General features: G+C 48.6%; 1 protein-coding gene across 16 annotated transcripts in view; it reads left to right on the forward strand.

Moving 5' to 3' along the window:
* Positions 1-14,481, forward strand: part of Nfasc (neurofascin) — a 191,064-nt gene that overhangs the window by 94,520 nt on the left and 82,063 nt on the right. For all 16 annotated transcript variants that reach the window (XM_023701259.1, XM_023701260.1, XM_023701265.1 and 13 more), the window contains one exon: positions 3,756-3,864. In XM_023701259.1, coding sequence (XP_023557027.1) covers positions 3,756-3,864 — 109 coding nt within the window. The remainder of the gene's footprint in view (positions 1-3,755; positions 3,865-14,481) is intronic.

Below are 14,481 nucleotides of genomic sequence, written 5' to 3' on the forward strand. Positions count from 1 at the left end.
AAGAAGAAGAAGAAGAAGAAGAAGAAGAAGAAGAAGAAGAAGAAGAAGAAGAAGAAGAAGAAGAAGAAGAAGAAGAAGAAGAAGAAAAAGAGGAGAGAATACTATGACAAAAATCAATGTCCCCCTCTCCTACTTCATGATTTTTAAATGCCAGGCCAGCTCTATTCCTATCCAACCCTGCTTTCTTTTCAAGCTTTATCAACTAGATTTTAAAATAGTGACATTTCTCTAACATCTTCCAAAGTGGACTAATGGTTTACTTTGGGTTCTTTTTATATGCTATCAGGAGTTCCCAGATTTAGACCCATTTGTTATATTTCAGTCTGTATTACTCATCGTTCCCATTTCAGAGGCGCAGTACTCAACACACACAACTTAAACATGAAGAGGTTTATTTTGATGCACAGGTTTGGGGAGTTCAGTCCATGGTAGGCTGATTTATACCAGGCAAATCATGGCAGAAGAACACAGCAGAGCACAAATGTATGTCCGCTGCGAAGCAGAGCAGGGACAATGCCAGCGAGGAAGGGACCAGGGATCATACATAGTACCCAAGGTAACACCTCCACAACTCACCCAGATATGTCCTGGGCTGTGCTTTTCTAATCCCATAGGCAGCTCCCAAGCCAAGCAAGTTGACATAGTAAAGCTCGACCCCTGTAATGGTCGATACCTAGTGTCAACTTGAGAAACTTAGAAGTTTAAGTAACTCATCCGTTCTACATCCTGGGATACAGAGGACTTGCCCTTACTGCATTAGGATGTTGTTCATTGTCAACTTGAGAAGTTTAGAAGTTTAAGTCATTCAGCAAGGGGCCAGGGTCCTCAGTTTGCAAACGTCCTGAGCCTGTGCAAGAGGAGGGCGCAGAGGTGGTGTGAGTGCTACACCCACCTGGGGACTAATAGCTCACATACAATATAAGGGGGGAAAAGAGGCTTGCTTCTCCCCACCTTTTGCTCTTGTTGCTTTTGCTGTCTTCTGCTACTTTGGAGTGTTGCCCCTCACCATGCCTCTTTGCCTTGGTGCCAGCTGGTTATGGACTGAAGCCTACACTAACCCTTGAGCTAAATAAATCTTCCCTTCCTTATGTTTGTGGGATATTTTGTTCCAGCAGGTAGAGAAAAGTAACCAAGACACCAACACACTGTTACAGCTGTTCTTATTGATGACCCACTTGACACCAGGGAAACTGGTTGGCTTCTCAGACCCTTGCTGTGAGTCTAGTAGTCTTTGACCCTTTACTTGCTTTTTGGGTATGATGAGATATATCAGGCTCAATTTGAATAGCTGCTGCATTGAATTTGGAAAAAACCATTTCTCCAAGGAAGCCTGACTAGGGTTCGTAATCTGATTGGTAGGGGCACTCATTCATACCGTAATGGCCGTAGTTTCTATATTTCTAAACCTTGCAGTGACCAGTTAAGAAATATGTATGCATGTACACACATGCACACACATGCACACACACATATGCATATGATTCAGATAAAACGTATGGAGTCCACACTGTTGGTTTCAATTAGGACTACACTGTCACAATCAGGACTATGGAATTTTAACTGAGTGTGGTGGTGCACACTTGTAATCCCAGCACTTAGAAGGTTGAGGCAAGAGGATCACCTCAATTTTGAGGCCAGCCTGGGCAACATTGTGGGTTCAAGACCATCCTGAACTGCTGTTATGGTCTGTGCCTTGATGTCTCCCCAAAGCCTAATGCAGTCATAGCAGTTTTTCAGAAGTGGCTGAATTTATGGGGTGTGTTTGATTTCTAGTGCAGTTCTGGGACTAAGGGTGCTGAAATTAAGGGTGGGTAATGGCTGGATCAATCCACTGATTGGATTGGCATTGCCCAAATCCCAGGAGACTGAATGCAGTATAAGGGACAAAAGGAGGCCTGTCTTGCTGTCTCCTGTTGCACTTGCTGTCTTCTAGTACTGTGAACATTTGCCCCTCTGCCATGGGCCACCCTGGCTTGGAGCCAGCCCATTATGGACGAAACCTCCACAAACTGTGAGCTGACTAAGCCTTTCCCCCTTGACGTTGATGTTGGGTGTCTTGTCACAGCAATAAAAGCAGTGACCAAGACAACTGCATAGTGAGACCCTGTCTTAAAAAAACGTACTACAGAATTTTACCCAATCCCATCAACCCAACATGAGCGACTTCACCAGAAAGTCCTATTTCTCACAACGTGAATGTTATGACTTGATTTATCCCATAATGAACATGCAAAAGTCTTAGAATAATAATAACAATAATACCATAGTGCCATTCATAATGTAATTATTGAGACCCTTTAAGGATTTATTGAGAGGGAGTATGGCAGTTCTTTTTATTCTTGTGGGTATGTCATTAAATAAATTGCCATGTTTTAATTTCTCTATGTATGTTACATCAACCACTTCCATCGGAGGTTCATGTGTTTAATTTTATTTGTATTTTTAGAAACGTCTTCTAATAATGCTTTTAGTTGTGTCTTATAAAGTTTTATATATAACTAAGGCCACAGAACAAAGTATACAGTAAGTCTCTGACTTACATTTCGGTTGCGAACTTTCACAGATATGAATGGGCCTCGCATTTGGTATGTTAAGCTTTACATTGTATGTATGTTTGTGTCAAAGGTGTGTAAGACCCATTTTGTCAGACTTAATGAAATGAACAAGTCCTACTCACATACGTTCTCTCAGAAGAGAAGTTGTTGTTAAGGTGGAAACTAACTGTATTCAGAGTCAGCCTTGATGCACAAGCTCCGTCCTGCCACCTCATTTCCCTTCCATGGACCTTTTAAAATGTAGTTTATGCTCTATCCTTTTACTGTCTTTTTCAAAATCTAATATATATACATACTTTTGCATTCCTTCCTCCTTTCACAAATGAATAGTAACGTGTTAAACATACTTTTTTCTGTCATATTGTTCAAGGTTTCAGGGTAATAACCTGGCCTCACAATATAGGCGTGAAGGACGTATTTCAAATAGATTCCTAGATCTAAGATTACTGAATCAAGGAGCACATGTGTACTTGCTCTGGTGTCTGGTATTGTGGTGGACTTTATCATTTCCTAGAGATACACTTCAATGCAAAGCATGTAATTAAATGAGTCCTACTTTCCGTACTGAAAAAAGTTAAAAATGCTTGCCCAAAGAACTGGAGCCAGAAATCAAGTCCCGCACATGCTAACTAGTGGCCCGGTGGTCCAACTGATCTGTTCTGCTGTACCTTCTCCCCATCTTACAGATCAGTAAAGTGAGACTGTCATAGGTAAGAGCCCCATTCTCAATGACATCATCAATGAGAACTGAGAATTGTCAAGTTAGACCTCTCAATGTGTTATGAACTGATTTATGATAAACTCAGTTGGCTTATCTATAGACAGGGAATAGAAACATAGTTCTCCTAAGGAAGGTAAGAAATTAATGAAATAATTACGGATAAAGTCTCCTTTGGGAGTAGGAGAGAGATTCTTTGGGCTATAGCTGAACTCCTTCAGGTGAAAAGAATCAGACTCTAGTGTTAGTCACTAAAAAAATGGCTGAAAGGAGGACAGGGACAGTCACCCCTCCCCAAAGACCCACGTGGTTAAGCACCTTGCAGACTCTCACAGGGTTTTGAGCTTCAAAGAGGCCTTACGCTTCACAAAGCTTTGCAAAGATGTCGTATCCCCAGCGAATGAGTGCACTGCATATCGCGAGGCCTTCTCTCCTTCCCTAGAGTAACCGAGGGACTCTCCTTTGTGCTTGCTTTGAGACAGGTTGATTGACGCATGTGCAGTTTGGGGCCCTGGAGCTCTCCTGCCCTCAGCACACTGCCACAGAGCCACCTCTGGTGCTGCAAGGAAGAGGCTGAATGAGGCGGAGGAGGTGAGTGGATTTTTTTTTTAAATTTGGCCTCTTGCCCCAGGCATCTTCCCAGGGATGGTCTCTTCCTTCTCCCAGGAATAGAAGCCCAGAGTCACCACAGAGCCACATCCCAAGGGCCTCCCTGCCTGGAGGCTGGTACATAGGGTGGGGAGCATTGACTTCCTCTTCCCTGCAAGTGGAGTCGCCAGTGTCAGCCTCGCTATTGTCCTCCCATCCATTGAACTGGAAAATTGGGAACCAGCTTTGCTTGTGGCCTGAATTCCCCCTTAGCCAGGGCCCCCACAACCTGGGAGGCTTCTGAGTGACAGCTCTGGTGTATGCAGAGCAGCTGAGAACTCCTCTTCTGGGCAGGGCCAGGGGCCCTGGCAGAGGGACAGCTGTCCAGGTGTAGGAAGCAGGGAGGCCCCAGCACTGAAGCCACACCCTGTGCTCCAGATCGGCCTTGTTCTGTTCTGGCTAGAATCTCCCAATGCTCTGGCCTCCCGTGCTTCCTCAGCCAGGGTGACAGAACTGCGATTTTATCAGAGAAATAGTTGGCCGCCGAGAGGCTGCAGGGCGGGGCAGTCTAACCCCAGAACTTTGGCTCCTTTTTTTCTGAGTTTGACCATCTCTGCTGTAGTGCAGCATCTTTCTGGCCTTAGGTTCCTCCCCTAGTGTCTGGTGTTCCCCCAGGTTGGGTTGGAGAGTAGACAGGGAGCAGGTGGGAAAGAGGAGGCAAAGCACACTGATGACGTGGGTTTGGGATCAGAACAGACCTGATGCGAGTCCTTCCCCATTTGCTATGTGATCTCTGGAAAGGTTTTTTTTTTAATCTACTCTGAGTCTTGGTTTCTCACTTTATAAAATGCGGGTAACAATGAACATCCTACTCTAGTGATGAAGAGCAGACAGATGCACAGCACCTGCTATATAGTAGGTGCTCAGTAGATGGAAGGTCATTCCTTGTACAATGCAGTACAGATAGACCTGTATGAAAGTAGTCCGTGAGGGGCCCTCTGAGGGCTCCGGCTGGCCACGGTGCAGCATCAGGTTCTGGGGGCCCCCTGGGAGCTGCCTCGGACTGTGGGGCTTTTTCATCCTCACTATTCTAAACACAACCCTCAAGCATGGGATAGTGGGGTGCAGGTGCCGCAACGTGGTTTTTTCCTTCACTGTATCTGAAGGACTCTAATCACGAAACTATTATTCCTGTTTAGTTAAATAGACACGTAATATGTGCCTGCGAACACATGCCAGGTTTGCAGCAGAACCAGGGAGCTACTCCCCCTCAGGGTCACTATGCCTCCTTCTACTTTTCATGCACCCTCCCCACACTGCTTTTACCCCTCAAAACCTCCTCCAGGCTTCCTGGGGTGCACACACCCTGGGTTGCCTATCTAGACCCCTGGGAGCTTGTTCCGTATCTGACGACAGTGACCTCCTTGTGCAGCAGCAGATCTGGAAGTCCTCCAGGGAGCCAGCTGCTGCAGCCTGCCTGACCAGAGTGCCCTGCCCAGCTTGCACCTCCGCGCACTTCCAGGCTCCCCAGCAATCCCAGTGGGCTAGGAGCTTCATCGTTTTTATAATGTGTCTTTACATCAGTTTGGTCATTTGCCATGTGATATGAGCATAACCTGCCTCGTCATTTCCATTCATTGTTGAATAAACTGAGGTTCCAAGAAGTCATTTCCAGGCCTTCATGGTGGTGCACACAAGGAATCCCAAGTACCTGGGAGGCTGAGGCAGGAGGATCATAAGCTCAAGCCCAGTTTGGGCAACTTAGTGACCTAGTGAGCCTCTGTCTCAAGTTAGAAAATGAAAAGGGCCAGGATATCACTCCATGGTAGGACACTTGCTTAGCATGCATGAGGCCTGGGTTTGTACTAGAGGAAAACAGAGACAGAGAGAGAATCAGAGAGGAAGAGGCAAACGTACAGGGGTTGGGGAGAGAGAATGACTATGATAGATGGTGATAGAGTGGTGATGCCCTACACCAAGGGCCGTTTTCCTGCCGTGCCCTCACACATTGCCCCCCAACCCGGGGCAGCCATACTTGGCAGAGGGAGAACCTGGTGGAGACTTTCAGACACACAGAAGAACTTAAGAAAGGACAAAGAGAGCACATGCATGCAGGGACATGCTGCTCTTGTGGGAACAATAATAATTCCTGAGAGAGGGGACTGAACTGGGTTGCTTTAGCTGCTGACAGTAGCCATGAAGATAACCAGCATTTGAGCGCACCTGTGCTGGTGCTCACTTGCAGCTCCCCATATTTCTCCACAACAGCCCTATGAGGGGGTCCGGTGTCATTCCCACTTCACTAGTGACAGAATAGATGTCCAGGAAGGTTAATGTGCTTGCCTGGAGTCCCCCCACCCGCCTCTTTTAAGAAAGCGCCGCCACCTGGATTTGAATCCCAGCAGTTCAGCCTGGAACCTGCACAGATGGCCCTTGGGTTGGGGCTGTATTTCAGCGGTGCTGGAGTGGAGCTTTTGTTCCAAGTATCATCAACATGCTGCAGAACGTTTCTGAGTGAGTGACTGCCAGGTTCCAGCTGGGAATCTGACCTTGTAGTTCCAGCTGGGAAGCCTCCAGAGGAGCGCTTTCTCTCTCCTGCTCTTCTCCCATTGTTTCTAGGCCACTGTCACCTGCAGCAGCCCCAGGTATCTGCTTCCAAACCTCCTCCCTCACACGTTGTCAGCTCAGACCCCTGGAAGCAGACACCTGCCCTCTGACGCGCACGCATGGCAGGGAGACTGCCCAGCTCTCCCAGGCCTTCAATTTCACAAATGGGTCCATTTGGTTAATTGCTCTCCCACTGCTAAGCCCCCTGCCTGTCCGCGAGAAGCTGGGCCACTTCTTTCCAGAACCATCAGCACAGCCACCAGGGGTGCCACAGAGCGCAGGCTCAGGACACACAGCTGTGCATTGATGGGGGCCGGCCAGATGGCTCTTTGGGGGCTGCCTGTCTTGCTTTCCCACCAAACAGATTGCAGGCTACCGAGGTCTCGCCTACCCTTACACCTTTTCCCATGGGTGCTGAGACCATCAGGGACAGATGTGAGGCCGTGGGTGGCTACAGAGCAAGCTCTCCCTCAGGAGTTTGTGTCTGCTTCATTTCTGCTGAAGGGTTGCCATTGCTTCTCGTCTCCCAGCCTTTTCTGCTGACCCCACACCCACCTTTCTCTCAAAGGCTGGGCTGCTATGCTGGACACAGCGTGCCACCCTCTGGTTTCCTGTGTCTAGTAAGAGAACCAAAGATGATAGCAAGAGAAGTGTGGAGACTTCCTGAACTACCCCACAGCCAACACTGTGCTTGGCATCAACACACAGAGCTACCAACACTTTGCAACCAGGCTTCAGGACCAATGGCGCCTCTTGAAACTCACGGAAAACCTGCGCCCTCTGTCCCCCAACACGTTGCCACTGCTCCCCCTCCACCTCCTGTGTTTCCTCCTCAGCCCACCCCACCCCCCAGCCTGTGGAAGCCCAGGATAGCAGTTGGATGCAGACTGCTGTCTGTACGGGATGTAAACGCAGAAGGCAGAGAAGGGAGGGGATAAACAGATGCCATGCCCTCCTGCTGGCTCGTCCTTTCCTCCCCGCCCTGCTTTTCACTGCTAACAGGAATTTTAAAAATGCATTTGGGATATGCTGTCCTCAGAGTATCAGCAGCTAAACTGATACTGACAGACTGGAAGTTGTAAGGGACAGTGCGAGGCAGAGACCAGCCAAGACCACGAAGCTTGTGTAAGGGCAGTGTGATATGGAATTTAGTGTGCCTGGGTACAGGCAGACAGAGAGAGAAAAGACCATCTGTGGGGAGTAAAGAAAAGCCTTTTTCACAAGGCTTGAAAGAAGGCAGGGGACATGAGGCGGAAGGTCTTGTCTGTGGGTGAAGTCCTTGAGGCATCTCGTGTGCATGTTTGGGCTCCTCAGATGGCCGGGTGTTTGGAAGATTCCATGCTCCATCTTATCTCTTTTACAGCATCCTGTGTTTGCTGAGGGCACCAGTAGGGCTGGGAACAAAGCCTGTGCTCGCAGACAGCTTGCGTATTGGGACAGTCATGTCCAAATCAAGCCGCATAGAAGGCCCTGCAGAAGAGCTGACCCAGCTCCCTCTTGAGAGTGAGGTCCCAGGTCCTGCAGGGAGGAGCTGGTGTGGTAAGGGCTGTGCAGTGCTTTGAAAAAAGATCACGGCAGAGCAAGAGAGAGCAGTCCACGCAGGTGCTCTGGCTGGACTGGGATCCTGCAGGAGCCTCGTTTTCTCCCTGGCCAGAGCAGACACTGCCTGTGAATATCCTCTGCAGTTACTGCAAGAGGGGACAGTAGTTCTGGGCCAGTGTAGACCGCTGTGTGGTTGTCTGCACCACCACTGCCTCTTAAGCCCAGCCCGTGCCCTCAGAAGCTCATAATATGAAGGTCACCTCCCTTTTCTCCATCCCAGCTGTCCCAGTAGTCTTACATCTCTCTCTTCCTCTCCCTCCCTGTTCTCCTGCTTCCCTTCCCCTCCCCCTCTTTCACCATTAGAACTCAAACTATAGGGTTTTTTTTTTTTTTTGGGGGGGGTGGTGGTGGTGGTTGAGATAGTATCTCATTCTATAGTCCAGGCTGGCCTTGAACTGGCAGCAGTCTTCTTGCCTCAGCCTCCCAAGTGCTGGGATTATAGGCATGTGCCAGCACACCTGGCTTGGCTAACCGTACAGTTAAACTTGGGCATGAAATCCCCTAGTCAAGGTAGAAATAAGTGTCCCAGGAGGAGTGTGGCGAGTCCATGTTCCCAGATGGGTGTCCTCAGTTGGGGGTGGTCTGGACTCCTAATGAACACCCACCAGAGCGCTGGGGACCCACCAGACACAGTGATGGTGTGCAGAAGTTGAGATTTGCGATAAAGATGGCTGGTGGGGTGTGCAAAGCTGTCTTCCTTTTGGAAAACTGGAGAGAGGAAGGAAGAGGAGAAGGGAGAGGGAGAGGTTTCATTAGAAGATGGTTCTAGGGTTACCTGCCCATTGTGGGGTGTTTTATAACTTGCTGTGTAGATAGCAACTAGACAGTGACTTACCTAAGGTGACACACAAGCACCTATCCCTAGCTGTTTTTATTTTATTTTTAACTAATGAGTTTTCATGTGTTGCAATTATAAATCTAAGGGCTGGCCAGATAGCTCAGTGGATTAAAGCACCTGTTTAGCCAGACACAAGAACTGGGGCTCGATCCCCGGTGTGCCATGCCAGCCCCACCCCAGGGACATGCTGAGATGGCAATTGAGACTGGCTGTGGTGGCATGCACCTATAATCCTAGCACTTACATAGCTGAAAACAGGAGGATCACTATGGAGTCTGATCTGTGTAGTGAGACTCTGTAGACCCTGTACTAAATTCGTTAAAAAAAATTATAAATCTCAAAACCTAATGCTTCCTTAAACTTTTCAATTTATAATTTGTTCTTAAATCTTATAAATTTAACAGTCATTTGTTTGATCCCATTAATAAACATAACCTTCTTCCTTTGAATATTTGAAGCTCTATTTGTACTTTTCTTTTGAGGCCAGGTCTCATTGTGTCACGCAGGTGGGTTCCAAACTGCTGGACCCAAGTAATTCTCCTGTCTTGGCATTCTGAGGAGCTGGAACTACAGGCTCCTGCCACTGTGCCCACATTGGTTTTTTTTTTTTTTTTTTTTTTTTTTTGGTACTCAGGAGGGTGTTTACACTGAGCTACATCTGCAGCTTTTGTTTTGTTGTTTTGTTTTGTTTTAGTTTTGAGGCAGGCTCTCATTAAGTTGCTAAATTGCTTCGGGGGAGTTCAAATTTGTGATTCTCCTGCCTCAGCTTCACAGAGTCCTGGGATTGTAGTTGGGACCTACTACACCTGGCTTACTTGTAAATTTAACATTCATTTTCCTTTTTGGAGTATTATAACTTTTTTCTAGCAAAACCTTCCAAGTCCTTATTTGGTTGTTTTTCTTATTAATAATTTCAAACAATAGCTTTTTGAGACATAATTCATTCATCATCAATTTATCTATGTGAAGTATACAACTCAGTAATGACATCTTGTTAGTCCCCAGAGTTGGGCAGCCATCATGAGTCAATTAAGGAACTTTCATCACCCCTCCAGCACCCCGCCATAGGCAGTCGCTCCCTTTCCCAACCTCTACCACTGAAGCATCCACTACTCCACTTTCTGTCTCTTACAGATCTGCCTATTCTGGATATTTCATATAAATAGAATCATACCACGTGTGTTCTCTTGTGTCTGGCTTCTTTGACTTAGCAGGATGATGTTGGGGTACCTTGTGTTGCAGTATGTGTCAGAACTTCATTCATTTCCTGGCTGAATGATGCTTAATGGCACAGATAAACCCCCTTTTTAAAAATCTGTTTATCTGACAGAATAACTGGGACCTATGAGAACTGTGTGCATCACTTTTTGGAGGTGCTCTGGGTCTTATAGCAACTCCAGAGCTCCTTATATGGCCTGCTGCCTTCAGTCTCTGTCTTCTGTCTGGCCCAGGTCCCTCCTGTGTACCCTTTCTAAATCGTGAATGCCCCTGCCTGGGGGCCCTGTCGCTCGGGCTTATCATCACTGCCTCCCTCTAAAGCACTTCTCCTTACTGACAGCAGCTGCCTTGCTGATATCCATCCTGAGGTGCCTCCCCCACTGGAGAGAGGGCTGGGGACTTCTCAGCTTCTCTGTCCAGCTGGGAAGACAGGCAGCGTTTAATTGCTGTGAAACTTTCTCCCTGTAGGCAGAAGACAGGGAGCCATGGCAAGAGAGAAGCCAGGGCCCTAGTGAGAAAAGGGTGGGGCTGTTCCCCTGCCTGGTGGTGGCAGAACTCTTCCTCAGAGGGAGCTGGCTTCTTCTCTCCATCCTGGCTTCCTCCTGGCTTCAGTGGACCACCTAGTGACATCCCCACCTGGTGGCAGGTGGGAGCAGTGCACATCTTGGCCAGCTGTCTAACGTGAACTTCTGCTTGCTCTTTCTTTCTTTCTTTCTTTCTTTCTTTCTTTCTTTCTTTCTTTCTTTCTTTCTTTCTTTCTTTCTTTCCTTTTTTCCTTCTTTCCTTCTTTCCTTCTTTCCTTCTTTCCATCTTTCCTTCTTTCTTTCATGTATTTGGTACAGGGTCTCACTATGCAGCTTGGACTTGTAGGGATCCTCCTATTTTCAGCCTCCCCAGCACGGGGATTAAGGCGTGCGTCACCACACCAGACTTGTTCACCAGCTCAGCGTGCTCGGGGGTGGAGCCAGTGCGGCATGTGGTGCCAGGATCAAACCCCAGTCGCTGTGCTTGCCTAAGCAGGTGTTTAGTCTGCTGAGCTATCTCGCTGGCCCCTAATTTCTGCTTTCTTCAGTTTCTGCTAGTCTTTATACAGAAGGTGACCACTCAAGAGTTCAGCAAGCTACTAGCAGGGGATGAGTGAGCCAGAATAGTGGGCATTCATGGGTCATCTCCGGGCCTTGGGCAAGCCAGTGCCTCACAGGTATGGGGCAGCTACTCATGTTCCACGCATGGTTCATCCACATATAAGGACCTTTTCCATCCGGGCATGTCTTCTCACCCTGCCCCAGAGAATGAATGGTTAACAATAATGAAAGGAATGCACCACCCCTGAGGATCCCCAGAATGGCTGGATTGTAGTATCTGAGACTTGTTTCCTGGTGACCGCTGACCTACGCTCTCAGCAAGGCTATGCTGGTGACCAAGGCCACCTGTATACCTCAGGCTTCCGTGAAAGGCTAGACTGGGCTGTGCCAGGCTTCAGCTGGCCTTGGGTCAAACATATGTCAAGAGACAGCAACCATGCTTCCTGCATGCAGAGAGATAGGTAAAGGATATTCATAATAGCATTATATACTGGGAGAGAAAATAAAGACAAACAAGCCTAATGATCCACAGTGACGGTAAGATTTGAGCTGTTGGGGCTGGTGAGATGGCTCAGTGGTCTAAAGCACCTACTTAGAACAAGCTTAGCAAAGCACAAGGGACCGCGGTTCAATTCCCCAGCCCCACATGCCAGCCAGCCCCGCCCCCTGGTGGGCTGAGCTGGCCACACACACACACACACACACACAAATAAATAAATAAATAAAATTAAAAAAAAAAAAAAGATTTGAGCTGTTCCCACCTTACGTTGTTGTGCAAAGAACAGGCCTCTCCTACCCACTGATAGCCTCCCATCTTAGGTGAGTGGGGTTCTTCCATGGGGCTCTGGCTCTGCTGTGCCTTATGCATAACTTAGTGGATGCCCCATAGATTGTTTTTCCCCCTAGAAAGCATGACATGAACACTATATATTCCCAAAATTCTTATGGGCACCTGGAGGGAAGATGGCCTGCTTCCTTCTTCCCTACCTCCCTCCTTCTCTCCCAATAGTAAACAGCCAGCCGGCTCAGGTTTCAACCTATACATCAGTTCTGGCCATTGAGCAGGATCAGATCCCTAATCCTAACCCCAGGTGTCCTTCTCTGGTCCTCTGGGAGAGAATCGGACCCCCACCCCACCCCACCCCACCCACCCCCCCGCCGCTTCCCCTCCCCCCACCTCTGGACTTAGGCAAGGTGGCGCTGAGTCTCTGCGGTGGTTAAACGCAGTTGCTCTCTCCTCCCCTCAACGAGAGGGAGCCAAGTGTGAAGCACAGCCACGGAACAGATGGAGACCCCCTCAGGAAGCGAGGAGGGGACAGGGGCGATCAGGCCCATGTACAGGGTTTCCTTGGCTATGTGAAAGTCCTAGAAGATGACTATCAGCCCCACACAGGAGCGGAGGTCGGTCCTTCTCCCCCCCACACCCGAGAGTGGGGAGAGGCAGGTGAGTGTTTTCCTTGCTGCCAAGGGCTTTGCCCCCTCTTGAGGACAGGAGGTGGGGGCTCTGCGGCACACTGACTTTGTTAGAAACTGCTAAGACATGGATCATTGTGTTTGACGTGAATAAAGACGAAACAGTGAAATATAATGTATAATTCAGCAGTAAATACCTTTGAGAAACGAAAGCAGGGGACCCCAGAAGCTGCTGCATCGCATTCTAATCTTGTCGTCTTTCAAAGACCTCTCTGCCTTTCTCTTCCTGGCCTGGTATTCTCTCTCCATGGGATAGATCAGGCATTATCAGTAGTTGGCATTTCGGGTTTCCTAGGACCTCTGCCCCCATCCTCGGCCTTCAGATTCCTGTGAGCTGGAAGGAGTGGGGTAGGCTGGGCCGCCATCTGTTGCTTTGCTTCTTTCTTGGTATGAGAGAAACAGAAGGGAGGGGGCAGCCAGGGTCAGAGTGCAGGAGGGCGAGCAGGCAATGGGGCCCTCATAGTGTCCAGCCTGACCCTCTGCTGAAGGTAGATTTCAAAACTGAGAACTGCCCAGCCGGGACCCCTGGGGGATATGGGGAGACAGGTATGATGGCAGTGGTGGCAGTTCCCAGGCTGGGACATGCAAACCTCTACATTCTGAGAGTCCGTCTATAGAGCGGAGGAACCGTGTGGCAATGAGAGTTTCAGATCTGAGTTCCAGCGAAGAAGAGCTGCGATGCAGTGGGGAGAAAAAGATAAGGGACAGACTGTTTCCAAAGCCACCAAAGTGGTTTTATTATGTCATTGCTGTTTCTTTTACTGCTCTGGCTTACCCAGTACCAACAGATCTATCACTTGTTATTCTATCCAAGGGTCATCAGACCCATTGTTGATGAGCCAAATAACTCCCAGTAATAGGAAGTGTCTGGTGAGATGACTTTAGCCCCGCCCACAGGATTTACTACACTGGCTTGATTCAGAGGGTGACAAAATTTAAATTGTGAGCACAGAAATTCAGAGTCTAATGTAGGAAATGAACATAGGAGCCACTGATGCCACAAGGCAGGAGGAAATGAGCTCTGGATGGCCCGGGGCTTGCAAGGAGCAAGGGAAGCTGCTTCCCACGTGCAGCAGGAAAGCAGGGACCATGCCCAGGAGCGGCCAGTGAAGACTTGGTGTAAAGGGGATTTGCAGTGTAGAGATGGAAGGTAGGGAGTGGTATTTCAGTCCCTGTGGAAGCTGGCAGGGTGGGGCCACGCTGGACAGTGGCACTTAGACACAGATGCTGTTCTAAAGAGGCTACACAGGCCACGGGGAGATTCTGAGGCTAAACAAGAATGTGCGTTTTATCCCATAGGACCTCTTGATGGCTTTTTCTGCCCGGACAAATGTGATAGGGGTGATCAGACGTGGCACACAGACTCCTTTCTGGTTCAGGAAAACTGGAGCATGAGTAAGAATACAGTCGTTACAGCAATAACCCAAGCTGCGTGAATTTATCATTATTTGTAAACCACTTGTGAATGTCATTGGTCTGCATTAGGAACAGCTTACTGAAAGGCCACCTGACATCCGAGCCATAGGTCCCCACTGAGGGCACCTGCCTGCTGCAACACAGTACCCTCAGCCAGATCTGTGCTGAGCCGAACTCGGCTCCCACCCAAGTGAACCCTTGTGTACCTGCTGCTCACCTGCGTACGCCTCGGGCTCCTCCTGTTTCTGCTCCTGGCTCAGACTCCTGCCAGGCTGCTTCGGGGCAGCTATAGTAACACACCCTGCTGTAGTTTCAAACTCTACAGTGGAGTGGCTGGGATGCACGTGGGCTCTGTGAGCTTTTATTAGCTCTCTGCTCTCC

Source organism: Octodon degus, unplaced genomic scaffold (genome assembly GCF_000260255.1).
Source record: "Octodon degus isolate 3935 unplaced genomic scaffold, OctDeg1.0 scaffold00131, whole genome shotgun sequence".
Lineage (NCBI taxonomy): Eukaryota > Metazoa > Chordata > Mammalia > Rodentia > Octodontidae > Octodon > Octodon degus.